The 14,746-nt window shown below is 37.4% G+C and overlaps 1 protein-coding gene across 3 annotated transcripts; it reads right to left on the reverse strand.

Moving 5' to 3' along the window:
- Window positions 1–2,846: 2,846 nt before the first annotated feature.
- LOC135606038 (DExH-box ATP-dependent RNA helicase DExH9-like) lies at window positions 2,847–14,418 on the reverse strand. 3 transcript variants are annotated; one of them, XM_065096759.1, is made up of 14 exons: window positions 13,803–14,418; window positions 12,926–13,126; window positions 12,626–12,844; window positions 11,998–12,330; window positions 11,405–11,509; window positions 10,495–10,605; window positions 7,851–8,101; window positions 5,602–5,725; window positions 5,103–5,382; window positions 4,861–5,003; window positions 4,625–4,774; window positions 4,308–4,540; window positions 3,450–3,714; window positions 2,847–3,332 (listed from the first exon to the last, which is right to left on the reverse strand). In XM_065096759.1, the coding sequence occupies exons 1-14, from the start codon at window positions 14,067–14,069 to the stop codon at window positions 3,054–3,056; spliced, it is 2,961 nt and encodes a 986-aa protein (XP_064952831.1). In that variant the 5' UTR covers window positions 14,070–14,418; the 3' UTR covers window positions 2,847–3,053. The 3 variants fall into 3 exon arrangements, with proteins under 3 accessions (XP_064952831.1, XP_064952833.1, XP_064952832.1); XM_065096761.1 differs by having other exon boundaries at window positions 12,918–13,126; window positions 13,803–13,992; XM_065096760.1 differs by having other exon boundaries at window positions 12,926–13,135; window positions 13,803–13,939.
- Window positions 14,419–14,746: the final 328 nt, after the last annotated feature.

Below are 14,746 nucleotides of genomic sequence, written 5' to 3' on the forward strand. Positions count from 1 at the left end.
TATGATTCTACTATCAATAATTAAAACTTTTACTAGCTAAACTAATTAACATCCTTAAGAATGATTATATAATGCTTTGAACTCCTAAATGAGTGGATTTGGAACCCTCTATCACACTTGCATTTTAGGTATTAAAATTATAATTTTTGAACCTTTAATAAGTTTGTTGATTGCATTTTGATAATATTAATTATTTTAAAATTTACACGACGAGATTTTGAGTGATAAACTATCACCATGAAAAAAATAATTGTTAGCCTAATTATTCCCTTCTAAGCTAAGGTGAAAAATAACACACATATATTATTATATTGTTTTATTCTTTTGCCATTCGTCAAAATCTGTTGGACTTTGGAAGGATATATGTGTAATTGCGCTTTACATTTAGTTTTCCCTATCGATTACACATACATATGTACCTTCCAAAATACCCTCTCATTGATTGGTGGATGCAACGGGATCAACGCGGGGCCGACCATATGAGACTAGCAAGAGTGTATTGTGGACGTGCAAACGCGTGTCCTGCAAATCGCGAGCTAAGCTGAGAAGCGATATCCGAGCGACAGCACGAAACATGGAACCCGGCACGTGCAAGCCAGGACAGCGCACAGGCCGAAGGTCAAATATGATGGGACCCACTGGTTTGGGTGAGAGGAGCGTCGAATCCTGACCGGGTTGGGAGACAGGGGATCCCTCCGAAAGCGCTGCCGCGGTGGAACGCACTACGGTGAGCCTTTCCGCGGACAATTATTCTTTATGTGGTGTACGCGTCTGGATGGCTCGAACTGCGACATCCCAGATATTAACGGCGTTGGCCGCGGGGAGGAATCCGAGGAGATCACTCGGGTCGCTGACACGCTCCACGTGCTCTGGCGCCCGCGTCGTCGGGCTATTGCGGATTCGGTGGCCAGCACGTTGGGCACCGCCGTCGGAGCACGTGGTCGATGCTCTCCCGGTCGATGAGTCTTTACGCCACGGCGTGACCGTGGGCGAGAAGATGATGCGGCGGATTCCCCAAGGGGGCGATCGGAAGTGGGTGGCGTCTCGCCATGTCGAACTTTTCTTGCCAACGAGGTTTTCTTTCCTTCTTGTTTTTGCCCCCTTCAATTTGAGCCTTTTACGCTCGTGTCTTGCGTTTCCTCGATTAATTTTGAGTCACTCCCTTCCTATATATTTTTTTTCCGCCAATGATCTTTTAGTTTTACTGTTTGTAACTCAAGTCTTAAATCAATATAATCGTTTCTCCTTTTAAGAAAACTTTGTAATACTCCGTGGAGTCAACGGGCTAAATGAGTCATTCTTAATATTTTAATTCTTACACTCTAAAAAATTACATCGATATTTATATAATTATAAAAATAAAACATTTAAATTCATTTATGATAACATCGTTTGTAAAAATAAAAGATAAAAAATAATTTTAAAGTTAATTTATAATAGCAGATGATGTCGGTGATGGAAAACGACTATGTCGTCGAGGGTCACAGATGACTGTTGTGGATGAGTAAAATAATGACGAGAGGTGAGAGTTACTTCTGCATTTGTGTCGACATCAACACAGTTATCGAGTGACATCACTTTATATCTATATTAGCATCATCATAATTATCAAGCGATATCGCTCAACATTTGTATATCCTTTCGTCGTTAAGTATTTGCATCAACGTGAATACAAATGTAAATCGATTCTCATCTCTCGTCGTTGTCGTTTTTCTCATTTACATCACCCACCTGCGACCCTCCAACGTCGTTGTTGTCCACTACTATTGATGTCGTCCGTCCCTGCAAACTAAAATGTTATAATTATTTTTTATCTTTTATTTTTATATATCTATTGTTAAAACCGGTCATGTTATGATAAATAGACATAACTATTTCATTTTGGATTGATGTCAATGTAATTTTTTTTAGTATAAAGATCAAAATACTAAAACCAATTAATTATATGAGATGATACTTAATTAGTCCACCATCAATACTTAGTTTCGATGTATGGTAAACCATTAATCTTTTGCACACTGGTGCCGACAAAACCTGTTTGTGTTCAGATCTACACTACTCTAGAGATGAGAGATGAGATCTTTCCTGGTCACGCTTTGGTACGAATCCTGGCGAATCTAATAATGCTGCAGGGATGAGGTTGTCAGCTTTCAGATGCAAAATGCATCGGTGGCACCATTTAGCACGGCTGAACGAAGACGAAGTCTTTCAAGGTCACGCAAAAGAGGCGCTGGCTCGAGATGGAAGGTGCTGAGTAAGGCATGAGATCGATGGAATTAATGGCCAAGATCGCTTGGGCCTTCTTTCGAGGGAGCATGGTATTGTTGTTCTCGTTCGAGTCACGGACACGATGCATAGTTCTATATGAAATAGCAGAGATTGGTGGACGGAGTTACTCGAGTTGTTTCTGAGGATTGGCAGGGAAACTGTTTGTACTGGCGTATGGATTGGGTCCCGCAAAGACGGCGAGTCTCGAGATGGACGAGTAAAATATGTGTCCATATGTAATTGGAACTATATTACTATATTAGCAATCGGAATATAAGCATAAAATGGTTTACTAAAGTAGTTTTGACTCTCGAGATATTATAAATATTATACATCAAAATATAAAATAAATCGAATTTAATATATTAGTCAAGTGTGCCTCACGCATATATTTTTAATAATAAAAAAGTAAAATAAAACAAATATCAAAATTAGGTTGAACGAAATTTCTTATTTAGATCACCAAAATATTTCAAGTAGCATTTCGTATTCAGACATCTGTGCTTCAGGACTAACAACAATAAGCTCTATCTTTTGCTCATGCTAAGTTTAGAAGAAAAAAAAAAAACTTCCAATCATCACTGAAATTACAATAATAAAATTCAACTTTTTCGTTATGTTTGATAGGGTCAAAACTGAACCTGCTGTGGCTCCTCTTCCTCTCCCATCAATTTCAACCTTGAAATGTCTCATTCTGTACAATGATGGTCTTGGAAACCAATGAAACCAACTACTCAACCCACATAATAAGCATTAGTACAAACTGCATCATTCTGCTTTTCCTACTACAAATATAGAGATGCAGCAAACACAATGTCTCGCTTAATTTTTGTAACAGCCTCTTCGAATTTGGATTCTAGTTCAATTTCTCCGATAGATTTTGCTGCCAGAATTAGCTGTTGCAGAACTTCCTCCAGCCTTTTAATAGCCCTGATTAAGCTACCTTCGAAAACTTGAGCTACTTCCATGATCTGATAAAATTTCGATCCTTTGGCCCATGAATAGACAGCTTCCATGATGTCTGGACGAAAAGCGTTGACAAAATTCTCGACGTCGATTTGGATCTGCCAGAACATAGCAAACAAAGATGTTGCTGAGTTAAACTTTAATTGTAATCAAATCTCGCTCTCTTTCATCCCAAAGATAGCAAAAAGCAAGTCAAGATAGACAGATCAAGACACCTTGCATTCAAGTTGAACATTGGCAACCCTTCTTGCTATTTCTTGCAGCTGAGAATAAAGCAGGTCAAGCCCTTCCCTTGGCTTAGGGGCATCTTGCAGCTTCTCCTGCCAGACAAAACATGAAAGCAGGGCTACCATCTCCTCCAAATTGGCATCTTTCAGTATCCCGCTAAACATAAGTTCAGTTAGTGTTAGTTCATCAGCACTGCTTATCTCACAGGCTACCTTGCCCTTCAGCTCCACAACATCCTCACTGGTAATATATCTGCAATTAGCAGAAGGCCACAGCTTAAGATAAGTCCAAAATGGTAAAAACCAAAATCACCACAATGAAGAAAATATGCATAACATTATCATAGCAAACAATGCACTAGCAGTTCATATTATTCCAAACCAAAAAATTGACTAGGTGTAAACCAGATATAAGCATATCAAACCGAGTAGCACTTTAATAAAGCTCCAAGTTATACCCTTGCTCCCCCTATTCAGCAGAACCTAACTATGTAGCAATGTCACACTGCACCTTTTTGTTTAGAACATAAAACTCAGACGCTAACACAAAGTGGCATTTCAAATATCTTGATGTCGACAGAAATGTAGAGATGAGAAAATTTACTCAGTTGCCATTTTGAACCACTTCATAGACTTGTATTGCTTACTAAAGCAGCATAGATTACAAACTTTCAAAACTTCAAAAATTACACTGCTAGAAACTAGTAACAAAGTTTGGCATCAAAAGTATGTTATTTATCTATTTAAACTATTTAACTAAGGGAACCGGCGGAAAGATATTTCGGTTTCCTAAAACCCAATGACGAAATATGTAACTGGAAAAATATGCTGGCAGAGGAGCTATACCCCAGTCTACGGAGAACCCGTTTCCTTGCTTTAAGCTCGTCTTTGAAGGCAAGTGCTGTTGAAGTTTGCAATGCTTTCCTTATCGACTTGATTCTGGCTGTCAAATCTTGCTTAGAATGAAAAACCTTCAGTTTTTGTTCAATAAGCGGTGAGTTTCTGATTTCATGCTTGCGGAATAAGCTTTCGATAGCCTCAATCCTTCTAATAGCTTTTCTATACGAATTTGATTGTACCTGTAAAGAAAGAGATGCTTATAAACCTAAGAGATCAGAAACAGGATGAAATCAAATAAAAAAATAGAAAGAACAAATCCTCACTTTCATATCCTCCTCAGGATCTAAAAGAGGTATCCCATCTTTGGCAAATCTTAAAAGAACTTCTGAAACCTTCTTCAGAGTATTCTCCCGAGCTTCTAGTGGCAAGAGATCCTTTGGAATGAAAAGACGGATACTGCTTAAACTATCAACCTGTTGATCAAATCACCATACTTGAGAATTAAAACAGCACTTGTGAGAGAGTTAAAAGTGAACCAAGAAAAAGAGGCTTCAGTAACCTGAGAGAGAGGCAACGAAACAACAACAGGTTCTCCGCGTTCATTTAAAGGAACAATCTTCGTTGTTTTCTTCATTCCTTCCTTATTCACGAAACATCTTGTGAGGACATCACATGTGTAATTAGCATCCTCAGGTCTTCTATCTGAAACATCATAAAGAATTTTTCTAAAATGACAGGAAATTTCATAAAAATGTTAAGCATATCCTTCAATGACTGGCATTAATAGTATATGTCACTTACCTTCAGCTGAGCCTTTTACCCTCTCAAAGCTAATTATTACTCCCCACGTAACCTGTTCCTCGCCGGAGAAAGATGGCATCTTGTCATCACCAACTATACGGATTCTAGCAAGCCGGCCAGGCTGCAAGAACGGCAAACAGTACTTCGGGGAGAATACAATATCACGAACATCGTTCTTTAAGCTTCGGTACTGCTGTAATAGATTATAATAGTCCTTCAAGCTCTCCTCCTCTTCAATAACCATAGAATCTCTCTCCATTTTTAATTCCTTTAATTGTTTCTGCAGAAAAAGAAATGAAAGTGTACTTGGAATTATTAGCTCTAAAAATAATGTTATAAGCATAATACAACTAAAGCAACTTGCAATTCAATTCATGTGTAAGCAAATCATAGAATTCTCAATACTTGAGGGAAAAGACATTTTAATGCCATTTTATCTAGTGACAAGGATCATCCTGGAACAAAAAAAGAAGCTAAGATTTAGATGACATCAACAAACCTCAAGATCAGGAAGAGATTGATCAGATTGAAATTGGTAGAATGAATTTCGAAGAAGTTTTTCCGGGTCACCATCTTCACATCTTATTTGATTCAACAGCATGTTGTAGCTTAAGTGGAAGGCACTGTTAACATAAGTCATATTAGAAAGGTATCCTATACTCCTAAACAATGTGTGCACATAGCAGATAAACATAAAACCAACCACACAGCCAAGAGCCAACATGCAGACATTATACATGCATCCAGATATGCCTATAGTAGCATGAACACCAGTGGTTATTGAGCACAACAGCTTTGATATGAAAACTCATACTTCAGGTTGTGACTAAGCAGGAAACATTAAAAAAAAAAAATCATGATGGAGTTTGGATAAGCTTCCAGCTGTTGATTTCAGTGATCCATGTTAAAAGAAAAACAACTGTCCTTGCTAGCTCCAGTGCTACACATCAGTTTGCAATAGACAAGGAAAGAAAATTAGCCTCTCCAAAACCTTCTTGTGACATGCTACGCTATGGTTTCCTTTATTCAAATAAGAGAATTGAAAATAACTGATGTAAAGAGTCTAAAAGATCAGCCATTTAAAGAGAAACTCAACTAAGAAAAACATGCGTTAGTTGTAGCATTTGGACAATGATCTCTAGATAAAAAGGACATGATTGGTGCCTTATTCAAAAGAGGGGAGAAGTCAAGGTTTCAAAAATTGAGATCAAACCAGTTCAGTCATTTCTAATATAATACATCTAGTTTTGAATCAGCCAGATCTTACAAAATGGATCAGATGATTGGATGGCCCCAAAATCGGAGGACAATATAAGCAAAAAAAATTAAAAAATAATTAAATGATAAGTAAAATAAAAAAAGAGAGGAATTAGAAAATTCGAAACATAGAAAACACAATAATTTCTATAAATTACTAATTTTTTTCAAATATTGATATTAATAATATTACTATTCTTAATATTTTCTCTAGGTCTAGCTAAATTTGTTAAGTTTATGAATTTAATAACTTTGTCATTGGATACATAGAACATGTTATTCCATCCATACCAGTAAGCTTGATTTTGGTTGCTGCACCTTTTCAGGCAGTCCAATCCAGCTTGTTTTTTTCTTTAAAAGCCCCACATTGAGGTTCCGGTGTACTATACCATTGTCACAGACAAATCTGTAAACAGAGAGTTCAATGTAATGTCTTATGCTCCTTTTGTTTCATTTTCTTTCCACTTCTTCCTCTAGACTCTAGAGTATGTGCCATTTTTCATGTGGTGCCAGCATTTCATGGGAGCACAACAGCAAGTAATAGCAAACAATCTGATAAGCCATGTAACAAAAAGCAAAAAAAAGGTGAAATTATGCGGTCAAATATTTTAGGACACTTGGTGTTGCCTATCACAGATTTCGATCTAAATCAGCCGATCCTTGATGCAGATCGGCAACTTTTAATATCCTGGGAGAAAATTGAACACATTTAAGCAAGCCCTTCTCTCTTTAATCTAATTTTGTGTGTTCACGTAAGTCTGATGTTTCATATATTTCCACAGTCCACTTCGATTTGTTTCTTTGGAGGCATAACTAAAAATCATAAAGATTTTACATCACTAAATTGATGGATAGTCATCCATTTCCAAGCTCTACTATTTTACTCCGAAGTCCCAAATCAAGTATCACAAGTCACAATGTATAAATACATTATCGAGAAACCAGACTTCAAATGAACCACCCTTACTGAGGCGAAGACCATGTCAGCCACCATCTTACATGATTGGTGCATATGTCATGGAGTAGATCCTTGGAAGGACACTACACTGGTAATATTCACTTGTAAGAAGTCAATAAGTGTATTAGTCTTCCTACGCTTTGGATATTTGATTGACACCAAATCCTTGTAACTGATATATGATGCAGATGTTATTTGGATTAGTGTTACCTGGAACACTCATTAGGTTCCAACTGTCTATCTTGAAGTTTCATGATAGCAAGATCAAAATTACAAGCATAAAAGAACCTCCATTGGATTACATTTCATACTTCATAATTATGTGTAGGATCTCTATAAAGAAAACAAAATATGTCTGAAATATTAATGTCCAATGAGTATGATGGAACTATGATATTAGTATTAATGTCCAATGAGTATGATGGAACTATGATATTAGTGCCAGCAGCATTTTTGTCAGGCAAGAAAAAAAATTTAAGTAACCGAATGAAGAACAAAAAGTATAAATCCAATTTTAGAGGAATATCTCATACCTGTTTAAACTATCAGCATTTCCTTTAACCATTAATTTAGCAGTGGATGGCTCCATTTTTTCATCCACCATTAAAATACAGATGCCACGCTGATCTATGCCTCGACGGCCAGCACGTCCACTCATTTGAATATACTCACCACTTGATATCCATCGAAATTTATCACCATCAAATTTGCGTACATTTGTAAATACTACAGTCTTTGCAGGCATGTTCAAACCAATGCTGAAGGTTTCTGTTGCAAATAAACACTGAAGAAGAAAGTTTGTATGTTTAGCAATGCATCAAAGACTCAGAGTAGATGCTTGTTTCACATACATCAAATTATGAACAAAGAATTTCTTCTATAAGTAGATAGGATCTCCTTAAAAGTCAAAAGTCAATATACTTTCTCCAAAAAACCAGCACAGATAACAAAAAATTTCAAGAAAATAACACAAAGCACCAATTATGAAGTCACAAATCATATTCAAACTGAACAAGGCTATGAGCATCTTTTATCATCTGGAATGTTGGGCAGTCAGTACCACATGCACAAAAAGAGCATGACAGGTAGATATCACAGACGTATCATGTTTCAAACAAGACAAGATAAGGAATTATTGCATTCACTAAAAATAAGTAGCACCAGAAGTAATATGACAAAATCATATAAAGCAACCTATAAATATCATAGGAACCTTATAAATATGTTGGTAAACAGTATAATTTGATATCACAAGCGTAGAGGTATAGTTAGATCAAAGAATGTAAAGTCTGAAATATTAAATAGAAAGATATGTTGATTTGAACTATCTGGCAAAATTTCCATAAAGAGAGCTCAATATGTAGAAAAGATACATCTACCCAACCTAAATTAGTTATAATTTTTTATAAACATGTTGTTCAAGAATCACTATATAGATTAGGACGTGTGACAGTCACATCTATGATCACAACTGAGAAACTCAGCAATGCACAAATTTCGAATTCAATCAAATCTAAGAAAAGAGGTCCTAGAAACACCATGAACCATACAGAGAATTGTGCCATATTATAATTAGATATATATGTAATAAATTAAGCATCTGACTGTGAACAAAAGATAACACATAAATGATAAATAGTAATTCTACGTGTAAGCATCTCACTATTTGTTAAAAGTAGTTCTATTTAATGCATTGCATGAGTACAAAGCATGTGAAATACATGAAAACTTCTTAAATGTACAAAAATCATAGATCCAGCAACTTAACAAACAATCATTTTTGCTTAACCAAAGCGGGTCGATCAATTCATCTAAAATATCCATTTTCATGGTTTCACAAGCTAAACTACTTGAACTATATATTACCTAGAACAAGGTTTTTAATTTTGTACCGTACCGAGCGGTATGCCCTAGCGTACTGCTCGTTATATGTATTTTTATATACATATATTTATATACATATATTTATATACATATGTATGTAAAAATATGTTTATATGCATATGTTTACTCATAAACATATGTATTTTTATATTAATTACTATAAAAATTATTTATAAAAATATCCCCTTTCCATCTCGAGAGATGGAAAGGGGGTGATGGCGGAGCGGGCGAGGATGCGACGCATCGCCTCCGTCCCCAGCTCGAACTCATCCCCCGCGAGGCACTCTGCAATGCTCCCGCGGCAACCAGATCCGACGGGGATCTAACCCAGGGCGAGCTCATCTCCCACTCCCTCATCGCTACCGCCCTCAATGACTGTGAGGAAGAAGACCAAGATGACGGCGAGAGCGAGAAGAGGAAGTAGCAGTCCTACCTGGGCTAGGATCCCTTCCTTCATCGTCAACCGCGACCTCCCCGACCACAGCGGCCACGATCCCTCCGCCCCCTACCGCGTTTTGCCCGACGAAGCGAGGACCTGCCCCCTACAGTGTTCCGCCCGATAAAGCAAGGACCCGCTCCCTACCGCGTTCCGCCGGACGGAGCGCTTCTTCATGTCCCACCACGTCCAACTCTCTTCTCCATCATGCCTACTCCGTTCGACGAGCGCCACAGCCTCATCTTCCTCGCCATCGTGCTCCTAATTTTGTCCATCAGTTGATACCGCCATGTAGCAGGCGATCCGTGTACCGATCAACTAACGAATCGATACGTACCACCCGATATGTGCGGTACAATTCGAAATTTAAAACCTTGACCTAGAACATGGAACATGCATGGTCATGATGGTTCATTGTACATCAAGTCAGGGTTGATATGCTATTTTGGATCCCAGTACACATTGAACCACTTGGGCACCCACTAACAAATTATATTGGCTTTAATGGTCACCATTTTGTGCTTAATTAGGTTAAAATATAATGGTATGCTAAATTAAAAGCTAAAAGTTGATACTTCCAATAATGTGGTACCTTGTGGTCTTAAACTTCTTTTGAATGGATCTTTGAATAGTAATGTATTCATTTTGCGACTGTAAATCTGAAAAATATTTGTTGTATTGGACTTCTAGTCTCAACAATTCGAATCTTTTATCATTGTGAATAAGTGAATAAAAGTACCACAAACTATGGATGCTAACCTCCAATCATGGCTTTAAGGTCGTATAGTTTCCCGGAAAACTTCATGAATCTCTTATGAAATTCATCAATCATACAAATGAAAGCTATTATCACTGACCTTGATGAGACCCTCTTGAAAAAGTATTTCAATCACTTCTTTCAGAATTGGAAGTAGACCAGAATGATGTACACCAATTCCACGTTTTAACAAGGGCAGCATATTTGATACCTGTTCAGAGAATGTTCAAAGGAAACATCAAGCCACAGTTTCCAAGAAACAGTTTACACAAGGAATTGGAAATTGAAATTACCTACTTACATATTGTTTCTCAACAACATAACACAAAGATATCTAAAAAACACACTAAAAGATGACCCAGTTCAATTATCAGAACCAAAGCATCATTTAATGGCAGAAACATTGATCACCCTTTTAAAAAAAGGAGAAAAATAAATTCCAAACAAATATGAAGAAGTCAATGTGTAAATTACAAAAAGGAAATATAATCCACATGTTAACACAAAATGAGAACCCCGAAAGAATACCAACCAAAAGAAAAGAAAATCCTCTGCTTCACCATAAGTTCCCTCAAAACAAGTTCAACTGACAAGTCTGAAATCAACCGAACTTATCTTATGAGAAGTTACTTTTATGGTTTAGACCAATGATGATGGTCAGATTCAACAGAGAGTAGGTTAAATTCATGATCCGTTCCAACTTTATCAGTTCAAGCCAATCTTATATATTTAAATTTTCCATGCTACCTTCTAGGGTGAAAATTTGTAAAATGGAAACCAGATCAGAACAAGAGTAGATCAAGCAGCCAATTAAAGTATACAGCAGGACTTGTGCTTAGATTCACTTTATCTTGAAGGTCACACCACAGAATTATAAAAAGAAATAGAAGTAGACGGAAGAAAGGGTGAGAGAAGAATATAAAAGGCGGAAAAAGGACCTTTGCCTCCAAACTAGATAGTACTTTTTGCAAAAAATGAGAAAGACAATTAGCTATGAAACTAAATCTTGCCTGAGGTAACTTCTTGTCATCATCAGAAAGTATATCCATGGCACTCCAAAATATTGTTTCGATATTCACTTTTTCATCTTCTTCATTTAAGTCCAACTTTGCCATCTGTATCACAAAATTAAGAAGAAAAGTTTTGTTATATAAATTGAAGTACAATCATAGTCTTGGTCTAACATAAATTTATTTTTTATTCAAAAAACAGAAAATCCAAAGAGTTTTACTGCTAATATTACACAAGCACTAGAAGTCCTTAAAAATGTCAATTAAAGAGACAATGGTCCGGCATAGTCCATATTGACCTGAAAAGCTAATAAAAATATGTTTAGATAAGCATCAAGTGCTCTATTTTTCTAATAAAACCAATTACAAACTAAACATTAGTAGTCAAATGTACAACCACACAAGTTCACATATATAATAAGCCTGTTGATAACAACAATCATTGTTATAAATTTATGCCACTAGCCACAAGGATGAATCTTCAAAAGTTGGTGCATTGTTGGACTAGCAAAGATAAACAAACATCTGAGGATTTTTTGAATGTATAAATATAACTCAAAGGATCCTATCGTGCAAAAGACTAGTAGTGTTACCTGCATTGCAAGAAACTCACATTCCCTTTTGCTAAAGCTGAAAAGTATAACAGGATCATATTGGCGCTGAATTATCATCTTCACCATCTTAAATATGTCACTTTCCTCACGAGGCTTACCAGCTAATAAAGCCTTCTGCCATTTTCCATTATCACGTTTGTTCTCCTCAGCTGGAACAAGGGCATTCAAAGCTTTCTGAAAACTGTCCTCTCTAAACTTTCCCTTCTCATCCACTACCAAATATAGGCCATTGCCCCCAGAAGGAAAAATGTAGTGCTGAAGTGGTGTAGGTCGATAATCTGTATAAACTATATGGCACGGTTTTCGATGAACCTGAAACGAAAAGAAAAAAAAATTATTTAACATGTACAATGTACATATTAAACCATCAAGAGAACCCTAGTGCAAACAAAAACACGGTGCTTAATATTTCAATGATCGGACATGTTCAAACTTTGATATGGACAGTTAGATGAAAAATTAGTGTTCAGTGTTCCTCATAATGAAACAGAGAGAAATTTGATGTTATAAAATTGATCAGTTAAAACTAATGTATCAAAATCCTCAAAATGGCTTTTGAAGTAAATTTTAAATGGAAAAAATAATAAATATGATGAAGAGAAAGAACCTTTGCAACCCAATCTGCAAACTCCTTAGCATTAGGAACCGTAGCAGAGAGAAACACAAAACGTGAGTTCTTAGGAGCCATAACAATGCTTTCTTCCCATACTACACCTCGCTCTCTATCACGCATGTAGTGGACTTCATCAAAAATAACCCAAGCCACCTCCCGCATAATTTCTGATCCTTTATACTGCATACTACGCCAAATTTCAGTGGTCATAACCTACAAAACAGAATATAAGATCAATAACATAACATAGTCAAAGAGTATAAGGTGAAAGATGCCATATGCTCACAGATCTACCAAGCAAGAGGCATTAGGTTCTATGGTTACATCCCCAGTCATGAGACCAACATCTGAAAACTCTTCTTTAAATTCCCTGTACTTTTGGTTGCTGAGAGCCTTGATGGGTGAGGTATAGATGACGCGTTGCTGATCTCGCAAAGACATGGCAATTGCATACAATGCAACGACTGTCTTCCCTGCTGATGTATGTGCCGAGACCTAGAATACCTCAACAATGAGAAAATGCACCTCCATTAAAAAACAAAGCTAGCAGAAACCATCACCAAGAAAAAAAAACAATCATCATATTTAGCAAACAATACACAGATGTTGCATGAAAATCTTACAGAAAGTACAATCCGAAGACCTTGTCAACATACTCGACCAGTCTTGAGAAAAAGGAAAACCACATTTACATGTTTAATGGAACTAGAAATCTGAAAATTTCATTCTGATGACGACTTTGAACATGAAAGGGAGAAACCAAATTATTCCAATACGACTAGGGGAAGAAACTGATGTTGAGCCTTTGAAACAGCACTAGAATGCTTCCACACAAATCGATGTATCTTTGAGAGTTGTAACACCAATAAACTACTTCAAATAGAACCGACGAAATGTGGAGTCCAAAAAATAAGCAAACGAGAAATTTTGAATTCCAAGGAGAAACAATAGAAGATTAAAAATCAAATTACTTCAAGTTGGATAAAAAGAATTTTCCGAAGAAATATTTGGTCTTTGAGCTACCTAGAGTACGTTAACACACACCAACAAAAAATAACACAAAAAAAGTAAAAATTATTCACCTAAGAAAAACAGATTTCCCCAATTCCTCATCAAACTAAATCCAGGAACCAAAAACAAGTACCCAGAGCCAAGCGACACGTGGCCATACCATGACGGATTCACCACTGTCCAGGCACTTGATGGCTTCCAACTGGAAGGGGTCGAGCTCGAAAGGGAACTCTCTAGCCGGAGTCTTCGAATTCTCGGAGGCAGGGCGGGGCCGCGTCGGGGCCGCGTAGCCATCGGGGTAGGAGACGTCATGGAGGCACGCCACCGGCTCGTCGAGGCGGACCACCGCCGCTTCCCTGGGTGATTTGGAGGGTGGCACGAACTCCGGATTGGAATCCTCAAGGGCTTTTCTCTTCAGTGACGACATTGTGGAGAGGGTAAGCGAGATGAGGAAGAACCCTAAATGGGGTTATTAGGGTTCTCCTCGAGATCGTCAAACTCAGCGCGACGGAGCAGAGCCGCCTAAAACCCTAGGTTTGGCAAATATACCTAGACAACCCTATGGGATGATAATATCACATATGACCTCCTCAAATTATAAATATTATAAGAAGTGCGAATTCCTCGCCCGCGGCCGACAGCGGAGGCCGCCTGCGCCCTTGCTCACGCGAGGGCAGCAAGGGTCGTCTCTGCTGCGCCCCCTCCTTCCTCGCACGAGGGCGACGCAGACAAGGGCAGGTCCGACGGAGCGAACGGTGGCGGAGGGCAGCGGTGCAGGGGTAAAATGTCTTTTCCCTACGCGATCAATACGCCCTACGAAAATTTATCAAAGATATGAGCTTTTTCCGAAAATTCGCCCTTATAAGAATACCTCTATATTCATAGATACCCCTTTGAATTAGAGAAAATTTCATGAACAATTTTCCAATTGGAATTCTATCAAATTATCATATATAAATATTATTTTAATAGCCATAATGGTTACTCAATTTTAGGAATTTTACTAATGTCAAACAATATCTCAATCCTAATTTCACATCGCAAGGGGAATAGTTTTGAATTAGGTTATTAGAGCTTCATATATCTTTGTAACATAATGTTACA

The sequence above is a fragment of the Musa acuminata genome, chromosome BXJ2-2 (genome assembly GCF_036884655.1).
Source record: "Musa acuminata AAA Group cultivar baxijiao chromosome BXJ2-2, Cavendish_Baxijiao_AAA, whole genome shotgun sequence".
Lineage (NCBI taxonomy): Eukaryota > Viridiplantae > Streptophyta > Magnoliopsida > Zingiberales > Musaceae > Musa > Musa acuminata.